The following is a 19132-nucleotide window of genomic DNA, read 5'->3' on the forward strand; positions in this document are numbered from 1 at the left end:
CCAAAAAAGGCCAATTTTTATGGTGTAGGATGATGTGCAGATATGTGGAGGTGTTTGCACAGAAATCTGAATTCTCCCAAGATGGGTTTGGTGCTGACTGTGGGCTTTGGTGTCAGTCCAAGGCCAGAAATCACTCTTGAGCCTGACCTTGCAAAGCCAGCTGGGTTTTGGTGCACCAAGAGTCACAGACTAAACAGATAGAGCTGTGCTGGGCTGCTTTATGTATCCATGTACCCCAAGTGTGGCCAATTTGAAAGAAAAACTCATAAAAATGACTTCAGGGAGCTCATAGAAAGTTGGGGAAAGACCTGTGTCCATCTGTGGCACTGACTGAAGTGACCTGCGTCTCTAACTCACAGGATGATGGAGCAGAAGCAGCACAAAGAGGGGTTTAAGATGTTGTTTGGCAATGGGTGATGAATTCCAGTCTTTACTGGGTGGTAATTCCAGCAGTCCTTCAGCTCGCTGCTGCTTGGTGCTTAAAATCTATTGGGAGAGACTAAAAGGTCATTATTTACTGGAAGAGACTAAAAAGCCAATAATTCCAAGAGAATCACGTCCCAGTTTTGCAGAGGTTGCACTGATCTCTGAACAGGGGATGTTATTGGTCATCCCCCATATCAAAGTTTCTGTTTCTGGCAGTATTTTTGTATTTTGTGTGATTTTCAGGTGGATGGAAACAGAGACTTTATCTCTGGATTTCAAATCCCGTTGCCAAAACTGAGTCAGTATGATTGTGAAGCTTTAAGTTCTGCATTTAATGGCAGCTGTATTTCACTGGAGATCAATCATTCCATGGCCTGTTGGTGCCCTCAGTCTGATCCCAGTTCCTTCCTCTCCCTGGCAGTGCCTGGCCAAGGACAACTGGGATTGTCCCCAGGCCCCACCAGCTCATGTAATACCACTGCATTTTAGACACCAGGGAGATGATCTTTTGTGTGATTTAATTTCATCTTTTTTAAGAAAAAAGTCTTCCTTAGCTGCTGCCTTTTCCTTTCCCAATCCAGGTGACTACTCCATTCTAAAGCCTATTTATGGCATTTTGTGTGCCTGGTCTGCCCAGAGCAGTTCAGTTATGGCAGAAAAACAGTCAAATTCTTCTTCATTGAGTATCAAAAAAAACCCCAAACCCCAAAAAGCGTCAACTTCTCAGAATATCAGATAAGAGCAGGTAGTTATATAATTGAAGGGCTGATTCACAGCTCAGGGAAGGCACTTTTGGTGCTGATAAGGAGCTGATAGCTGGCCCAGACCAGATACTTCATCTGGAGACTGGGACCACACATAACTAAATCCAAGCAGAAAGGATGGGACAGAGTTTTGGGAAGACTGGAATTAGTGGATAACAACTGGATGGGCTCAAACCAACTCAGTGTGAAGCTGGAAGCCCCACAGCTCCTACCTTTGACTGAGAACATGGATTATTTTCGGACAGATCCACCCCTGACATTCAGGAAATGAGGGGTTGGAACTATTGAAACCAAAACTTCTGTTTGATAAAGCTCCCTGTTGGTATCTGCCACGATCTGCTCGAGCAGCAGGGGCACAGGAGGGCTGGAGGTGGCACCGGTAGCTGTGGGAGAATCTTGTCACAGGCTCCTGGGACACAGGATGCCCTTATCTGAACTCACACTGGAACAAAGAGCCTGGTGAAGTATCTCATCTCTCATCAGGGGGGGTTTCCCTTTGCGTATTACCTTTTAAATCAAAAATAAGAGAGAAAAACCAGCCGGGGAGATGAGAACTTGAATGTCAAAGAACAGGAAGTTTCTAATACTATTTCCTCTGGTGTCTTTAACCAAATCACTTTGCATATCTGATGGGCCATATCCGCCATTCTGTGCTGGGTGCCTCAGTTCTTATTGACTTCAGTTCAATTCTTGTTGTCTTCAATTCTCAAGCTGCAATTGCACCCCCTTGATCAGCTGTTAGAGAAAACAGAGTGTTGCTGTTATTGTGTGCTCCGGTTTATTCTGATTCAAAGCTGATTGTTTGGCTTGGCATTGGCTCTCCCCTGGCATTTCCCTGGCTTGAAGAACCCCCTGCACTGGTGTGGAGGTGGATGTCCAACCACTGTCACACTTTCAATCCTGCCTTCTCTTCCTCCAAGAGATTAATTAGGCTTTTGCCATGTTAGTTTTGCTATTTTTTTAATTATATCCTTCAGAAACCTCTCTCTCCCCATTCATGCAGGGTCCATCTGATACCAGTGCCTTCCTGTTGTATTCCTGTTGGGAATTAGAAGCCCAGGAGTACTGAACTCCAAGGGTGCCCACCAGTGATCTCAGCTTGGACACGGACATGGGGCTTTCCCTGTAAGTCAGGAACAGAATCCCCCTCGCCCTCCTGATAGAGGTCATTTATACCACTCAAATATAGCTCAGAAATCAAGGGATGTTTTCCCAAGAGGAAATAATATGACACTTGGAGATATGGTTTAGTGGTGGGCTTGGCAGTGCTGGGCTCAGGGTTGGACTCGATGACCTTCAGGGTCTTTTCCAAGGCAAACAGTTCCATGATTCCCCAGGGCAGTGAAGCTGTTCTTTCCCCCAGACCTGTCACCAGCTGGGATCAGCAGAGCTGTGGGTACAGGACACTAACTGCTCTCCTCCCTCAGAGTCTGCCACAGAAAGCTTTGGGGCAGGAGCAAGTTAAAAAAGCAAGTCAGAAGTGTTAAGTGGAACAGAGCTTGGTCGTATGAACACAACCCTGCAGCATGAGGAGACAACCAGCCCCTTCCCAGCATCCACAACGGGGAAAAAGGACCTTTGTGTGGGGGCTAAAGAATGAGTTTTCTCCTGGGAAGTCACGCCCTTGTGTTCCTCACGTCTTTTTAGGGAAAAACTGTGAAAGAGAACGGATGAGCAGAGGTAGAACCTTGATAAAATCGAATTCATTTAAGAGTTAATCCTATGGCCGTGTATGTTTGATCAGCAAAGATCAGTTTTGCAGGTTTTAGCTGACCTGATATTTCTTCTTAACTTTAAGGACAAGGTGGGTCTGATTTGCACGTGGCTGTACCTCTACAGCAAACACGGAGCTGTTCCACTGAAGGGCAGGATTTGTATCCTGATGGCTGATTCCCAAGAAAAGCCTCTGCTGGGAGCCAGTTGGCAGGTCCTGTTCAAACAGGAGATGATGAACATGGTCTCTGGTGTTCTGTGCTCATTTACTGGATGTGTGTTGTGTCCTAGATAATTATCTGGCCATCCCCAAACATCAACCAGCAGCTCTATATCAAATCATGCACAAGACAAATACAGGTTCATCAGTTATAAAATATCTCTACTATCAGTGGTGAGATTCACCAGTGACAGTTGGACTTGGGGATCTTCGAGGTCTTTTCCAGCCTTGACAGTTCTGATTCATTAATACACATGAATTTCCCTTTCACTTCAGATTTTAAATTTCCAAGTGATACAAGCCCTGAAAGAATATTGATGCAAAAAATTCACATATTTTCATGATGTTTATCCCAATCCCTTTCCCAAAAGAGAATGCCAACTTGCATATACTATTTCTGGCTTCTTACTTCACTTTCCAGAAGAAGATTAAAGCATAATTTCCCCGTGAGGAATGTTTTCCTGTGAAATGTCAAGTTTTCCAGGGATAAATTTGTTTTCTCATCTTCAATGATAAAGAACTCTGATTGTTTATGTGATGAGAAAACTCTGCCATCAAAAAATTAATGTCAGAGAATTAAAATGCTGCTTTTGTGCGTGGGAAAGGCTCCCAGTAACCAGGTTGTGAAGGTTAGAGTCACTGGTGACCTGCAAAGACCCTCTCACACAGTTCCAGTCTGAGGGCCAGTAAATGCTCCTTAGCTCTGTTCCATTTTAGAAATAAGTATTAGACTGGTAGAATAATTTGGAGAAATTGGCATTAAAAAAAAAAAAGCCAAGAGAATTAATAGAATTTCCCAGCTCCTGATAAATGAACTATCAGGATGGAAAAATGTTTTCAGGCTGCTTTTGCCTGGCAATGTGTCATCTGAGCGTGATGCTGGATGTTTCTTGACTGGTATCCATGAGGGGTGACCTGTGAAATGATGGAGACCCAGCTCAGCTCCAGCCATATCTCCCCCATCTGCTGCAGCCCTCGTGCAAAACAGGAAGGGGAAACAGCTTTGGCTCTATCAGGGCAACATCTCCTGACAGCCTGGCCCTTCTCTTTCTTACTGGTTGACACACTGGAACCATAAAAGGACCCGAGGAAATGCAGCTTCTCAAGTCAGCAGTTCTGAGGACTTTGACTTTTCTCCTCTCTGAGGGGGTCAAGCATGTCATGGACTTGGGATGCTGAGCCAACCCCGTGAGACTGGAGCTGTTCAGGATGGGGGGAAGCCAGTCCCATAAAGCCTCCAGAAAGGTAAAACCTCAGACCTTCTCTTTTACAAACCCACGTTCAGTGTGTCAGTGTGACGAGCTGAGTGCACATGGGCTGGTTCTCGTGGCCTGCCAAGCTCCTTCACCACCCAAACCACAGCAAGAGGTGTCTTGGGCTCCTTTCCTGGAGCTCTGACCTCATGAATCATCCTTTGAGTGAAATGTCCTCTTGGTTTGCACGAGGTGAAAGGATTGGAGAAGGGTTGAGGGTCCCTAAAAGCCCTATTTCCAGAAGTTTTCTTTGGCAGAAGAGCACGAAATGCCTGCCCCCTGTTCCCAAGACTCCTCCAAACCCAGGTGGGGATCAGTCCTGGGGAGAGGGAACTGTGGGAACACCACAAAGCACTTTGGCAGCGTGGGCAGCTGTGTGCCTGTGCTGGTCCCTCTGTCACTGGGCACAGGCCCAGCTCCACTTCTCAGAAAAGGCAGCACAAACTCTCACTTCTGGGTCTGCATTTTGAGTGGAAATCATGTGAACACTGTCAGAGAAACAGAAACAACCTTGTCCCTGGCTGATACCTTCTCTCCTTCCCCACAGTAATCAGCCATCCCCACCTCCTTTTGTGGAGAGAGATCAGTGCTTACAACAACGAAATTTTCCAAATATTTGGGCTGACAAGGATGGGATTGCTGAGCTCTGTGCTTGCAGTCCTTCCTGGTAATAACTTATTTCATTCATCTCAGAAAAGCAAGTGTTTATTCTACAGTATGCTGACTAGAGACAGCACTGAAGGTGTCCAACCATCTCACCCATCTCCTCTGGGTCCTCTTTCCACAGCAGCTGGTTAAAAAGGTTGGATTTGCAGTAGGGTACAATCAACAGCTCCATAGTCTGAGGGACCAGGGCTGAGGTTTCCTTCCCAGGAAGCTCCCCAGCTCTGCTCTTCTCCCACAGAAATCAGGGGAATGGGGAGCTTTGGCCTCATGGCTTGGGATGGAGCAGGTTCTCACAACTGCCAGTCTGGGTCACTCATTAATATCAACCCCTCAAAACCAAGTGGGAGATGGAGCCAGGGCTGGAAGTGTGATAACAAATCTCTGTGCTGGGTCCAGGGAACAACCAGAGACAAGGTCCGGGTGACAGCAAGGGCTGGTCCCTGGAGAAACAGGTTCCACTGGGGGAAGGGACCCTTGAAGACACTGATGTAGGGAGAGATCAGAGCAGACAAGGGATTCCACACCCTTGGCAAGAAGCAGAAATTACTTCTCCAAATAAGGGGAAGCAAAGGGAGAGGCAGGCATAGAAGAGCAGCTGCCAACAGCACCATTGTCAGTGTGGTTTTTGTCACCCAACGCTGACTCAGCTCCTCAGGGTGGCTCTGGGCTCACACCTGCCCAGGAAGGGATGGCTTTGACACTTCCTTCACAGGCACAGAGCAAAACCCACCTGTTTCAGAATGACTGTGGCTGTCAGGCACTGGGGCACGGAAATCCTTGTGTAAAAACACTTCATCTCCACTCCCACTGGGGTGGCATCTCCAAGCCTCCCCTTTCCCTCCAAATCTCCCAACCTCTTGCAGTGGAAGCACCCACCATCCCTTCATTATCGCCCACCCAAAGCTTTCCATGCCCCTTTCCTCCTTTATTTTTTTTTCCCCCCTCCTCCTTTCCTCCTGTGCTTTGTTCCATCCACATCCAGGGAAGGATGTGCCTGGGTTGATGAGCTCTCCCTCAGCGGAGCACTGGGACTGCAGCTACATGCTTTTCACATGGGTCTGGATGAAGTCCAGCTGGATCAGGGCAGGTAGAGCCATGCCAAGTCTCCACGACTGACTTCAGGCATCACCATGGTCCTGTTTTTCCGTGGAAATCCACCGGATGACATTGCTGTGAGTAGTTCTCCCCTCAGCGTCACATTCCACCCTGCTGTAACTAACTGGGAGCCAGTCTGAAGCTGAGATCCCATCCTCTTCATGTGAGATTCAAAGAGAAACAACCTATTTTAGGAAGTCCCAGGAGAGGAAGGAAAATGCAACATGTTAACAAGATAATATTTGTTTCATTATGAAACATCATCTCTCTGTTTTCACCTTCTTCAATAGCCCGTGTGAAAGGAGTTGCCAAGGCTGGAGAGCTTCTCCACCCAGCCCTCAAATTGTTTAGGCTTTTAGGAAGTTCTCTGGAAGCCCTGAAGGAAAGAAATGACCAGCCCAGAGGGCTGAATCGATGACATTTGTGATATTTGATGAAGGGCTCAGCATTTTGGAGTCTGATGAAGCTGCAGGAATTTGGGATCCAGGAGAAGGCAACGGAGGCTCAGTCAGTGCTAAGTGGCAATGTAACCCTTAACCCTAAACCATAGGCAGGCTTCTTCCAGGTTTGAATGGTCCCAGACAGATTTCCAAAGCCTGTATCCCTCATTTGTGCCTCACCCCCTTGTCCTGTGGAAAGGGAGTCAGACTGAGTTCCAGCCTGAGCATCAAATTGCTCTTATCAGATCTTATGGGAACCACTTTATGGGGTTCTTCTTCACCCTCACTTCTCTGGGAATGGATCATTTTTGGAAGTCCTTCAGGTCCCTTGCCCTCCTCTGAGTATCTCCCTTATCCACACCTGGCATGTTCTTGTAGCCACCTCCTTCATCCCTCCCACTGCCCTCTGCCCATTCCTTGTCTATCCCACCCTTGTCTAACTTGCCCATTCCTTGTCTAATCCAAGTCTTCCAGAGCCTTTGAGTGCTCAGTCCCTGTGACAGGTCAGCTCAGTTGGGCTCTGCCTTGCAGGGAGGCTTTAACAAAGCAGGTAGGGGAAGGAGAGGGAGGAGGTGACCTGGTGGAGTGTGGGAGGGACACACACCGATGGCCCTTCCCTGAAGCCCCAGCACTGAGTGGCCTGAAGATCTTCCTGTGCCCAAACTGGGGGAGCAGAGTCCCTGGGGATGGTCACCCCACAGCCAAGGGCGGCTCTGTCCTCTCCTTGGGGCTGTGGATCCAGGAGGATCCCTGTGGTGTGTGGAGGTGTCAGGATCCAGCCACCCATCCCAGAGGACAGAAGGCTTCATGCAGCTCCTCAAGTGTTGGTATGTTCAGTGAGGACCCCAGACTTGCCCCTAAATATCATACCTGGCCCTCACCAAACACCACATGTCCCCTTGGCCACCCCAGAGCTGGAGTTTGAGCTCCTCTTTGGAGTCCAGTGTGGAAACCCTTCCCACAGCAAAACTCTGCATGCTCTTCCAGCACATCTGGAGCAGCAGCAGCCTCTTTAATCCCACATTAACCTCAATCTCACTTTGAAACCAGAAATCTTCCTGTTCTAGAGATCCAGGGCGGAAAAGAAAAAGGAACAGCAAAAAAAAGAAAAGGAGAAGGAATAATAAAACCTCAGCGAAAAGCAGAAGGAATGGTCAAAAGAAGGTACCAGAAAAAGCAGAAGGAATGGCAGAGTGGGGTAACAGCAGAATGTGCACCACAAGTAAAACAAGCTACAGAACCAACTCCCAGGGTAGGATATTGCAGGAGGTGTGATGAGTTGCCCAGTCTTGGAGGCTCTTGAACCTCCATCCTTGAAAGTCTTCAAAACTTTAATTCCTTTTTAGCATAATGTGGAAACAGCATATTATACATCTTCAAAAGAAATCCAATTTCAGAGTAGGACAGCCCACACCTAAAATATTCAATACTGAGAAAATTGACACTTCCTCTAGGGCAGGTTTTTTTACAAAGCCACAGTTCTTAAGAAAAAGAAAAAAAAAAAGGAAAGAAAGAAAAATATAGTGTATTTTGGGATGCTGGAAGGATGGAGCACTGAATTAGTGGGAATTCAGTATTTTTCCTCTCATGAGAATACCATAAAAAATGCTTGCAAAAAAATATTTGAAAACAACTGTGTTAGCCCAGATACAGAGGTGAACTCACTGCCAGCTCCGAGCAGTAGTAAACTACTAACAGAACATGAAGGGTGAGGGGACCCCGTTAATTCACACCAGAGTCGGGTGCGTGAGCACCGCAGGGATGCTTTAAAATGTTATTTCCAGGGGGGTGGAAACGCCATGGAAAAGCTGAAGTTCTCAGGGTCCGGGTGGGACCGCGGGGCGGTTTTGGGGCGGGTTTTGGGGCGGGACGGGCGGTCGCGCCGGGTTTAAGGGCGGCGGGGATGCGGAGCGGGCAGATCCGCGCCCGCTGCGCCCAGGTAGGAGCAGTGCTGGGGCTGGGGGTACCCGGGGGTGGGGGGAGATGCTTTGCCCCTGGTGCCCCCAAGTTCTGCGGTGTCCCGGCTGCAGGGAGCGGGGTGAGGCGCTAAATTCCCCCGGAGCGCGGTTACACCGCGAGTACTCCGTTAATGAGCTGCGGCGTTAATTAGTGTTCGCTGGCTGCAATTATTCTATTCGGGTCTTCCCTCCGTGCCCGCGCTCCGGCCCCTCGCAGGGGGGAGTTGGTGGTTGCGAGGGGCGTTTGGCGTTTTTGGGGCATTCCTGTCCCCCTCTTCCCAAACGGGAACTCAGTTCCTTGGGATGGGGATGCTTCACGTCGGCGCTTGGAACAAAGGACAGCAGCTGCTTTGGGGTTGTGCTTTGTGAGGGTGTTACTAAATTTAGGATAATTTACCGGTGGTCACGGAGATGCTCCGAGGGCTGGAACACCTCAGCTCCGGAGACAGGCTGGGAGAGCTCCTGGGAAAGCTCCAGGGAGACCTGAGAGCCCCTTCCAGTGCCTGAAGGGGCTCCAAGAGAGCTGGAAAGGGACTTGGGACAAGGGTTTGGACTGACAGGACAAGGGGGAATGGCTTCCCACTGCCAGAGGAGAGGGTTAGATGGGTTACTGGGGAGGAATTCTCTGTGAGGGTGGGGAAGCCCTGGCACAGGTTGCCCAGAGAAGCTGTGGATTCCCCATCCCTGGAAGTGTCCAAGGCCAGGTTGGACAGGGCTTGGAGCAACCTGGGCTAGTGGAAGGTGTCCCTGCCCTTAGCAGGGGGTGGGACTGGCTGGGCTTGAAGTCCCTTCCAACCCAAACCATTCTGTGATTCTGTGACAAACTATAAATCTCCCTGTGCTGCCTCAGACTTGGAGAATGACGGTTGTTTAGGGTTTGGCTTCATTTGGGATACTTTTCTCAGCCATCACAGCTCCCTCTCACTTGTGCACATTTCCAATGAGCTGAATTCACCACTGCAGAAATAAATGGTTCTGTGAACCACAACTATACAAAGAAAAAGTGGTAGAAGTGATATTTGGCTTCAATTCACGATGTAAACGTAAAGCCTCACATAGGAAACCCTGTTTTGTGAGATTCTTTTTGGTTTTTACAGGTACATTTCTACGTGTGAAGCTCCCTCACACTTCCCGTCAGCATTGTAATCATCAGGTTTCCTTTTGGTTACAGAGGACATCTTAAATCATGTTTAGGAATACAATAGAAAGCTGGTCTTGCTTATCTTTTGGAAAAATACCTGGAGTGGTAATTTACCATCTGTTAATGTCTTTAAGATTAGCAGCTGAAAGCCTGAAACTTAGTCCCAAAAGGAGGTAAAAAGTTTATAATCCAGCTCAGAAGCACTTAGGAAATGAGCACAGAGATTAAATCAGGAAATTTATCTGATCAGTAAAATGATGTTTGCTAATAGCTCTTTATTATGGCTTGGGGACAGTAGAGAAACTGGCAGAAAGGGAGGGAAATGCTCAGCAGCAAGAATGTGAAATCCCATCGCTGCTTTTCGGCAAAACAGGATTATAGGATCACAGAATGGTTTGGGTTGGAGGGACCTTAAAACCACGCAGCTCAGCTCGTCCCAGCTTCTGCTTCTCCTTCATCCTGACCATCACTGCCTGGAGGTGCAGCCTCAGTGTGCCCAAGGGATTGTTCCAGCCTTGAAATCTCTAATATCTTGGTTGTGTTTTGGGTTTATTTTTGGTGTCTGAGAAATAACTGATACACAATGCCTTGGTAAAGTCAGAGATCTTATCTACATCAGTTTTCATGAGGTAATTGAGCCACTAATCTCACCATGTTCCTGCAGTGTGTGGCAGGGCTGGGTTTTGCTTGGTGTTAACCCAGCAATAGGAGTAATGGTAGTAGGAGCTTCATCCCCTGTGTCAGAATATCTTGACAAATAAATCAAGGAATTGGGATCATGCAGCTGTTTCCAGAGGCTATGAATTTCAGTGGTACTAGCTGCAACTCCCAAACAGTTGGTTAAAATCAGACCTGTTTCACCACAAATTTAATTTTAGCCCTCTCTTGGAGATTTCTAAACATTATTGAGTGTTGCTCTGGTCATAACTTGAACCTCAAGTTTGAAAGGAAGACCTCAGGATGGCACTGGTGTGGGATGAAGGCTGGAGCTCTCAGAATCTGCCAGGGCTTGGTCTCCTCTGCTCTGCTGGGGCAGCAGCTCCATGGCTGGTCCTCAAAGAGAAGGAGCACTGGAACAGGCTGTCCAGGGAAGTGGTGGAGTCACCATCCTTGGAAGTGTTCAAAAAACATATGGATGTGCCACTTGAGGTTAGTGGTGAGCACGGTGGTGGTGCTGGGTTGACAGTTGTGTTTATGATCTTGGAGGTCTTTTCCAACCTTAACAATGCCACGATTCTATGGTGTGTGAAAATGTGATTCATCTTTACATCCCCAGTTGTTGGTACCACATGAAGAAAGGTGGCTGTAGTGGAGCATTATTGTAATAAAGCAGATAAGATCCACATCCCTTCCCAGCTGTATGGGAGAGATGGCAGGGTTTTCCTGCTATTTAGCAATGGAATTTTATTTTCCTTTGCTGCTTTCTGTATAAGAAAGATATTAAGCCATTAGAGAGCATCCAAAGGAGGACATGAGGATGGTGAAGGGCCTTGAGGGGAAGCCGTGTGGGGACACTGAGGGCACTTGGTGTGTTCAGCTGGAGAAGAGGAGACTGAGGGGAGACCTCACTGCAGTTCCAACTACCTGGGCAGGGGCAGAGGAGGGGCAGGAACTGAGCTCTGCTCTGGGGGGACCAGGGACAGCACCCAGGGAATGGCTGGAGCTGTGTCAGGGCAGGCTCAGGTTGGATCTCAGGGAACGGTTCTTTCCCCAGAGGGTGGTTGGGCACTGCCCAGGCTCCCCAGGGCAGTGGGCACAGCCCCAAGGCTGCCAGAGCTCCAGGAGGGTTTGAATGATCCTCTGGGACACAGGGTGTGACTGTTGGGGATGGGCCTGTGTAGGGCTGAGGGTTGGACTGGATGATCCTTGTGGGTCTCTTCCAACTCGGCATGTTCTGGGATTCTGTGATCTCACTCGAGCTTCCATCCTCAGGCCTGGCACTGATCACCAGGTGCCATCGGTGCCCCAGCCTGGCAGTACCATGGAGCTGTTCGATAACCTGTCGTGCCACCACTCCATCGACGACTTCCGGAACCGCGTCTACTCCTCGCTCTACTCCATGATCAGCATCATGGGCTTCGTGGGCAACGGCGTCGTGCTGTACGTGCTGATCCGGACGTACCGGCAGAAAACGGCCTTCCAGGTGTACCTGCTGAACCTCGCCCTGTCCGACTTCCTGTGCATGTCCACGCTGCCCCTGCGCGTCGTCTACTACGTGCACCGGGGGAACTGGTTCTTCGGGGACCTCCTGTGCAGGGTCGCGTCCTACGCGCTCTACGTCAACCTCTACTGCAGCATCTTCTTCATGACCGCCATGAGCTTCTTCCGCTGCATCGCCATCGTCTTCCCCGTCCGGAACCTCAACCTGGTGACGGAGAGGAAGGCGAAGTTTGTCTGCGTCGGCATCTGGATCTTCGTCACGCTGACGAGCGCGCCCTTCCTGCGCAACGGGACGTACCAGCACGGCAACAAGACCAAGTGCTTCGAGCCCCCGGAGAACTCCCACAAGACGAACCTGGTGGTGATCCTGGATTTCATCGCCCTGTTCGTGGGTTTCATTTTGCCCTTCGTCGTCATAACCATCTGCTACGCCATGATCATCAGGACCTTGCTGAGGAATTCCATGAGGAAGAACGAGGCGAACCGCCGGAGGGCGGTTTGGATGATCGTCATCGTGACGGCCACGTTCCTGGTGAGCTTCACCCCGTACCACGTGCTGCGCACGGTGCACCTGCACGTGCTGCGCCTCAGGAGGGCCAGCTGCGAGGATGCCGTTTACCTGCAGAAAGCCGTGGTGGTGACGCTCCCCTTGGCCGCTGCCAACTGCTGCTTCGACCCGCTGCTCTACTTCTTCTCGGGGGGCAACTTCAGGAAGAGACTGACCACGCTGAGGAAGGGCTCCTCCTCCAGCTTATCGCAGGCCTTCAAGAAAAAGTTCTCTGTGAAAGAGAAGGACGAGGAACCCTTTGGAGAAAGCCAAAGGGAGAACGGAAGGGAAGCTGTGGCCTCTTCATAAGGAGGTTAGACCTTCCCCTGAGAGATCTCAGGGCATTGGAGATCTCAGAACATTTCCAGGAGACCTGATGGGGGCTTGCAAGGCTTTGGTGTAATTAAATGTCATAATGACCGTGGACAGTTCATGGCTTGGTGGGTAGAGCCCCTTCCCCAGGAGCACTGCTGGGACATCCACAGCCATGTAGGACAGAGAAACCACCACCAGAACAGTGTTGATCTGCTGACAGACTCTTCAAAGCCTGTATTTGGGCACTTGCTCCATTTCACAGCTCTCCCCAGAGCGTTAATTCTCCGAGCCAGTGGGAAATGTAAACACAGTTTGCTGTTCATGGCACTCAGGGAGCTCCTGACAAACAACCAGGGCAGAGTTTTCACTGAATCTTCAAACAGCTGCTAAATTATTTATACAGCAGAGCCCGGGATAATTCCAGCCCTGCTCCAGCTGCCTCTGCCTGGGATCTCAGTTCTCATGATCGTGATGTGTGTGTGAGACTCACAGGGTTGGTGTCTGGGTCTGCAGATCGGGATGGGTCCCTCTCTCATCCCCAGCAGCAGCTTTGGTGGGCAGCAGATTTGCCAGGATTTTCTGAATTCCTAAAAAAATCTTGTTTTCAAATTGCAGTGTCTTACTGTGGGGGATAAACTTGGAATAAGGATAACAAGGAAACTTATTTCAGTGCACTGGTCCTGTTGGACTGCAGGGTTGGGGTTATCACTCCAGTTCCTCAGGAGGTTTTAGGTAAAAGTGGAGCTCTGGCTGCTCAGAGTTCAGTGCAGGATCAGGTTCACCTTTCTCAACATTAACCAAGATTTAAAAAAAATAACATTTTTTTTAAAAAGCTCTCTATAATATTTGATCCTGTTCCAGAGTGTTCACCTTGTAGAAAAGGCAACCCAAGGGTCTTGGGAAGAGCTCTAGGAAAAGCTGGAAATCCAGAATCTGAGTCTGGATGAGACTTGATGCTGAAAAAACACTGGGCTGTGTTCCTTCTGTAAAGGAAAACTTCAAACCCTTGGCCAGAAGGAAACATTCCTGTACTTTTCCAGTGGATCCCACAGGAAGGTAACACTCCAGAGCCTGGCTGGGGATGTGCAACCCCTCAAGACAGAAATAGAAATTCTTGTAGGATTAAGGCTCTTAGTTGAAAAAGTGGTTGATAAACGACCAGTGAGTATGTTTGGATTTGGTATTTCTGAAGTTACTCGATGTTATCTTGAATAAAGAAAACAGTTTCAATAGTGAAGAATAACAGTGAGCGAAAGGAGTTTGGCTTGGGGACAGGGATCTGCTGGAGAAACTGTCTGTACAGAAAATTAGAGTGAAAATTCAGTCTGTACACCACAGTCTGCATAGCCCTGGGTCAGCCAAAGGCACCTAAAAAAAGCAAATTCACCTGCAGAACAAATGATGGATGGGAATTTTCAAAATCTGAAACTTCTAATGCAATTTCAAGGATCTGTTTAGGGGCAGAGGGCTGAAAGCTGCTCCTGTAGAAGAGGATTAGAATCCCCCCTAAACCTGTGGCAGGACAGAGCCCCTCATTCAAAGCCAGAACTGCTGATTGTTTGAGGAAAAAATGTGTAAGATTTGGCTAAAACTTGTTTTCAAGGGTCAGTATTGAGTATTGAAGTTGTGTCTCCAGCCTTTAAAGGCATTGTGCAACTATAAATAAAAATCCTCCTGGGAAACTGTTTTGGGATATGTAGAAATAATATGCCCGTTCCCAAATTTTAAAATACTGTACAGTAAAGCTAAACATGTGTGTATATATGTATGTTGCAAAGCACTGTACCAGAGGTATTTTCTAACCTTTTGCCTTTCTTTATTTTATTTTATATTTTTTATTTTATGGTTATGGCAGGAGAAATGGCAGCTTTTTGTGTGCAATAGGAAAGATTTAAAAAAAGACATTACTGAAATGAAAATGTTGCAAGTTAATTTTAACAATTACTGTTTCCTGTGTTTTAAAGTCTCTATTGCAGATTCTTCTTCCCTACAATAAATTTTTGTCTGCACACAGCACTAAAGTGTAATATTTGCTTAATAATAATAATTTATAGTGGTGTAATAAAAACACTTAGAGCAGCACAGAAGTTGCTGAGATGTTGGGGGGACTCCCTGGCCCAGCATCTTGGAGGTAATTTGGTCCAGCCAAACTGGCCTTTGCCATAGCCCAACTTCCCTGGACTCAGGCCACCACCTGGAGCTACTGGTTGGGGACCTGCTGGAGCCAAACCACTTCTGGGGGCTCTTGGCTCTTGCAGAGATGGAGCAGCCCAACAAAGAGCAGCTGGGACCTCAATGAATTTGGATTTTGTAGACAAAAAATGCCTGGAAGATGCTTGGAGGGAAGTGATGCTTTTGGTGAGGATTATTTATTTGTGTTCCTCCATGGAGAAATCTGCTGAGAATGAGGTTTCCTACTTGGCTTTCCCCCAAACAGGTGCTGGATGTGCAGTGGGATGTTCGCTTTAAAGCTCCAGCCCACAGAGGTGAGGAGGGAACTTTGCCCTGGGCTCCCAGAACTCAGCTCCAGGTGAGAGTCGAGCAGTTGTCCCTGCTTGGGATACAAAAGCTGCCACCCTGGCAGCAAATCCCAAGCAATGTTTGCTCAGGAATAGGGACCTGGAGAGAAATTAATGCAGAGAAACAGGAATTGTTCCTGTTAGAACAGAGTTAAGAACTGTGGCATTTATAAGGGCTGTAAAACATGACAGGGGCTGGGCAGAGGGGACCAAGTGTCACCCTGGTGGGGTGACAGGAACGCCTGGAAAAGAAAAAGGAGTGGGGCGTTTTTTTGCTGGAAACTGGACTTTTTTCAGCTGCGTGTGCTGCAGTTCGTGGTCCGATAGTGTCCCCTAGTGCCGAGCTATTCCTCGAGCTGCTCGCTGCTGCTGCTGAGGAGGTTTCCTCTTTTTTGTTTTCTGGTCCAGCTCCAGCTCCTCCCCTGTCACGTTGTCCCATTTCCTCTGCTCTTGGTCACGCTCGGTCCTCTTCTCCCACTCCTGCCCACATTTTATTTCACAATTTTTGCGTTTCCCTCTCTGCCTTCCTCTTGTTTTTTGGTCTTCCAGGAGGGATGCTCCAGCTGGGAAGGACCCAGCCAAGGACCTCCTATAGCCACAGGGACCCCAGCACTGAACAATGCCCCCCCTCCTGCCCTGGGCTCCAGCTGTACCCTCGACTTTCCCTAGAAAATGCTGTTTCTCCATTGAATGACTGTCCCAGCACAGACCTTTCATGGAAGTTGGTGGTGAGTCCAGCTTCTGGGCACCACCTCATTGTGACAAATGTCCCACCAGTTTGGCCTTGGTGTGCCTGGAAAGGTTATTTCTGATAAAACCAGGATAGCTCTGGAACAAACTAGAGTCCAGTTGTTTATAGCAGTGGGATGGTCCTGCCTGTCTCCCACTAAAAGAAAAGGAGCATCTGCTGCTGCCCCAGGGGCACGGCTGTGAAGTTCAGAAACTGCCCAGAGGACGTTCCCACCCTCACTCTGTAAACTGTTCTCACATAAAACTCTTGCAGGATGTGAGAAGCCAACAGCTCTTCAGTTTAACGAGCAATAAACTTCAAGCACTGGCAATAAAGAGAGATTTCCTGCTCTGAGCCAGGTGCCTTCTGCCCCCACCACTCCTGGGCAGGTATTTTGGGGCTGGAGGGGCTCAGGGCATTCCCACTGCCTGAATCCCCCTCATCAGCTGCAACAGGGGTCTGTGCTCTCAGAAGCTCCAGGTCCTTTTGAAGAAACTAATTCTCCAGCTGAATCCTAATTTAGCATTTTTTCCCCCATTTCTACCATGCTCTGACACTGGGAGAGGGAATTCTTCCATGTGGCAGGAGGGAGAACACCAGGCTCTTTATCCTTCACCTACGGCAGCAGAGGGTATGACCTGATTACTGGGGGAAAATGAAGCAGCAGAAACGAAGGAAAGTCCATCAGATTTTAAAATACCATCAGTGTAAGCAATAAGATGTGTTAGAAACATTCCTGAAAGCAAACCTGAGGGTTTTTACCACTCGGGATGACAAATCCCTCTAAGGATTGGCAACACCGGGAACTCAACCCTCCTTCTCCCAAACTTTTAATTCCAGCCCTGCAAGTGGCCACATGTACAAACAACTATCTGGAGTATTTGCAGACTTCACTTGAGGGTGAAATGTGCCCATTTCATTCTGTCAATGTGGTTCCTTACGCCTCAGAGAAGCCAGGCTGTGCTGGGAGCAGAGCAAGAGCCCTCTGCAAGGTCAGTAAATACCTTCCAGATGGGTCTTCAGCAGGTTGGGAGGGGATAAAGGGAAGGAGGTAGCGAAAACACACTATTTTGATCATTAATAAAAACCCCGTGTCCAGGAACGCTCCTGTATGTCTCTGCTGGGGAAGGCAAAGACTAAACAGAGGTTGTTTTTGCTTTGGCTTGCTAAAATCCCTTTATTTGTGAGGAGCATGTCTCCATGATGCTCTGCTTGAGTTGAACTTCAACAAGGCTGAGGTCACTTGGCTTGTTCAGCTGCAGAAGAGGAGGCTGAGGGGAGACTTGTCGCTGTCTGCAGCTGCCTCCCGAGGGGCAGCTCCAATCTCTGCTCTGTGTGAGCAGGGACAGCACCCAGGGAATGGCCTGAACTTGTGTCAGGGCAGGGTCAGGTTGGGTCTCAGGAAAAGGTTCTTCCCCCAGAGGGTGGTTGGGCACTGACAGGTTCCCCAGGGCAGTGGGCACAGCCCCAAGGCTGCCAGAGCTCCAGGAGCATTTGGACAACACTTTCAGGGGCAGGGTGGGATTGTTGGGGTGTCCTGGGCAGGGCTGGGAGTTGGAATGATGATCCTTGTGAGTGCCTTCCAGATCAGGGTATTTTATGATCCCCACAGCCCCCATGAACTCCCCAGGAATGCCTCGAGGGATCAAGGACAAGAGGCACAGCACTGCCCTGTGTCCCCACTTCGGGAATCACCCTCAGCCAGGGCAGGAGGCTCCTGCAGGAATTTTGTCCCTCAGCCCATGTTGGGATGCTGCAAAGGGCTCACAAAGGAGCTGCTGGGTTTGGGAACAGTTATTGCAAAAGGTAGAGTGTGGCCTGACTGTTAGAATTTCATCTCCCCCAGGATCAGACAAGGCTTTATTTCCTTTGTGAGTAACCTCCCAGCCAGGACAGCCACTCTCTCTGCCCTTCTCTCCCCGTGTTACTCACAGGAAGCTCAGTGGAGTGATGAGCGCACGCTGCTTACGTGAGTGAGGGTTGAGAAATGCTGCAGTGCCCTTTTGCCACGATTTTTCAAGGAAAATGGAATGAAAAGTTCCCCCTAACTGGCCTTGAGCTGCTGCCTCCTGTCAGCAGCATCTCCTCCCACACGCCTCGTGTCCTTGGTCACCCCAACTCACCATGCCAGAGGGTCACAGGACTTCAGAGCTGGGGTGAGTTCCTCCTCAAGTTTTCCTGGTGTTCAGGTGGGAAGGGCACGGCAGCAGCTTCCCTGCAAACCTGGGGCAGCCTCCTCACCTGTGTGGAAGAGCTTGTGGTCCTCAGTTTGGGGCAGTTCCCTACACGAGCAGAGGAGTTGGAGCAAGGCTGGAGATCCCCCAGCAGCCCCAGTGATGAGGTGGCCCACAGGACCTGTCCCAGAGAAGATCCCCAAGACAGGCACAAGGTCTGTGTGGTCCCAGGCTGTGTAGGACTCAAGGAGGGCAGAGGTTTTGTGCTGAACTCAGGTGGATTTTCCTCTTTTGGAGGCAGCACGATGACTCTGGTCAGGGTTAATCATATCCTGTGGTAGGAAAAACAGACCTCGAGGATGTGAACTAATAAAACAGAGGTGCTGAGAAACGGATGTCAAAGCCCTGGGGACAGTCCAGCACCTCCTCAGGTCCTGGGTACCTTGGGATGTCCCAGGAGCCTGTTCAGGTCTGAATTGTGCTGCTAATACCAGCTGATGGTGGAGTTTGCTTTCACTGTAATTAAAACTGCAACTAATCATTATAATCTGGGCTTGTTCTGAGGGTCAGCAAATGTCCCTGGTCCATCTGCACGGGCTCTGCATTGATGGCTCCTCCATGGCAGAGGACACTGGAGGTGCTGGGCAGCAGAATCCACAGCCACAGAAAGTGGCACCAGTGATTCAGCCCAAATTAAATGTGCAATTAGGGCAACTCTCTCCCATGGTGAGGAGTTCTGGTGATGGAATAACCCCAGCTCCTCTCAGACATCCAATATTACACTGAGTTTTCATAACTATGAAGACATGGATCTCATCCACAGCTTCCAGCAATGTGCCTGAGCTCATTGCTGAGCTCCTCCACCAGCACTGACCTCACAGCAGAGCTGTATATTTTAACTTTTCCCTGTTTATTTCTACTGGATGTTCCTCTAAAACAACGGTGCTCCAACGAGGAGAGCTGTGAGAAGAGACATCGTTTACACCTCACACTCACGGAGGGAACATTTCA

The 19132-nt window shown here is 49.0% G+C and overlaps 1 protein-coding gene across 1 annotated transcript; it reads left to right on the forward strand.

Moving 5' to 3' along the window:
• Positions 1 to 11619: 11619 nt before the first annotated feature.
• CYSLTR1 (cysteinyl leukotriene receptor 1) lies at positions 11620 to 13773 on the forward strand. The gene has a single exon (XM_032701918.1). The coding sequence runs from the start codon at positions 11658 to 11660 to the stop codon at positions 12690 to 12692; it is 1035 nt and encodes a 344-aa protein (XP_032557809.1). The 5' UTR covers positions 11620 to 11657; the 3' UTR covers positions 12693 to 13773.
• Positions 13774 to 19132: the final 5359 nt, after the last annotated feature.

The sequence above is a fragment of the Chiroxiphia lanceolata genome, chromosome 14 (genome assembly GCF_009829145.1).
Source record: "Chiroxiphia lanceolata isolate bChiLan1 chromosome 14, bChiLan1.pri, whole genome shotgun sequence".
Lineage (NCBI taxonomy): Eukaryota > Metazoa > Chordata > Aves > Passeriformes > Pipridae > Chiroxiphia > Chiroxiphia lanceolata.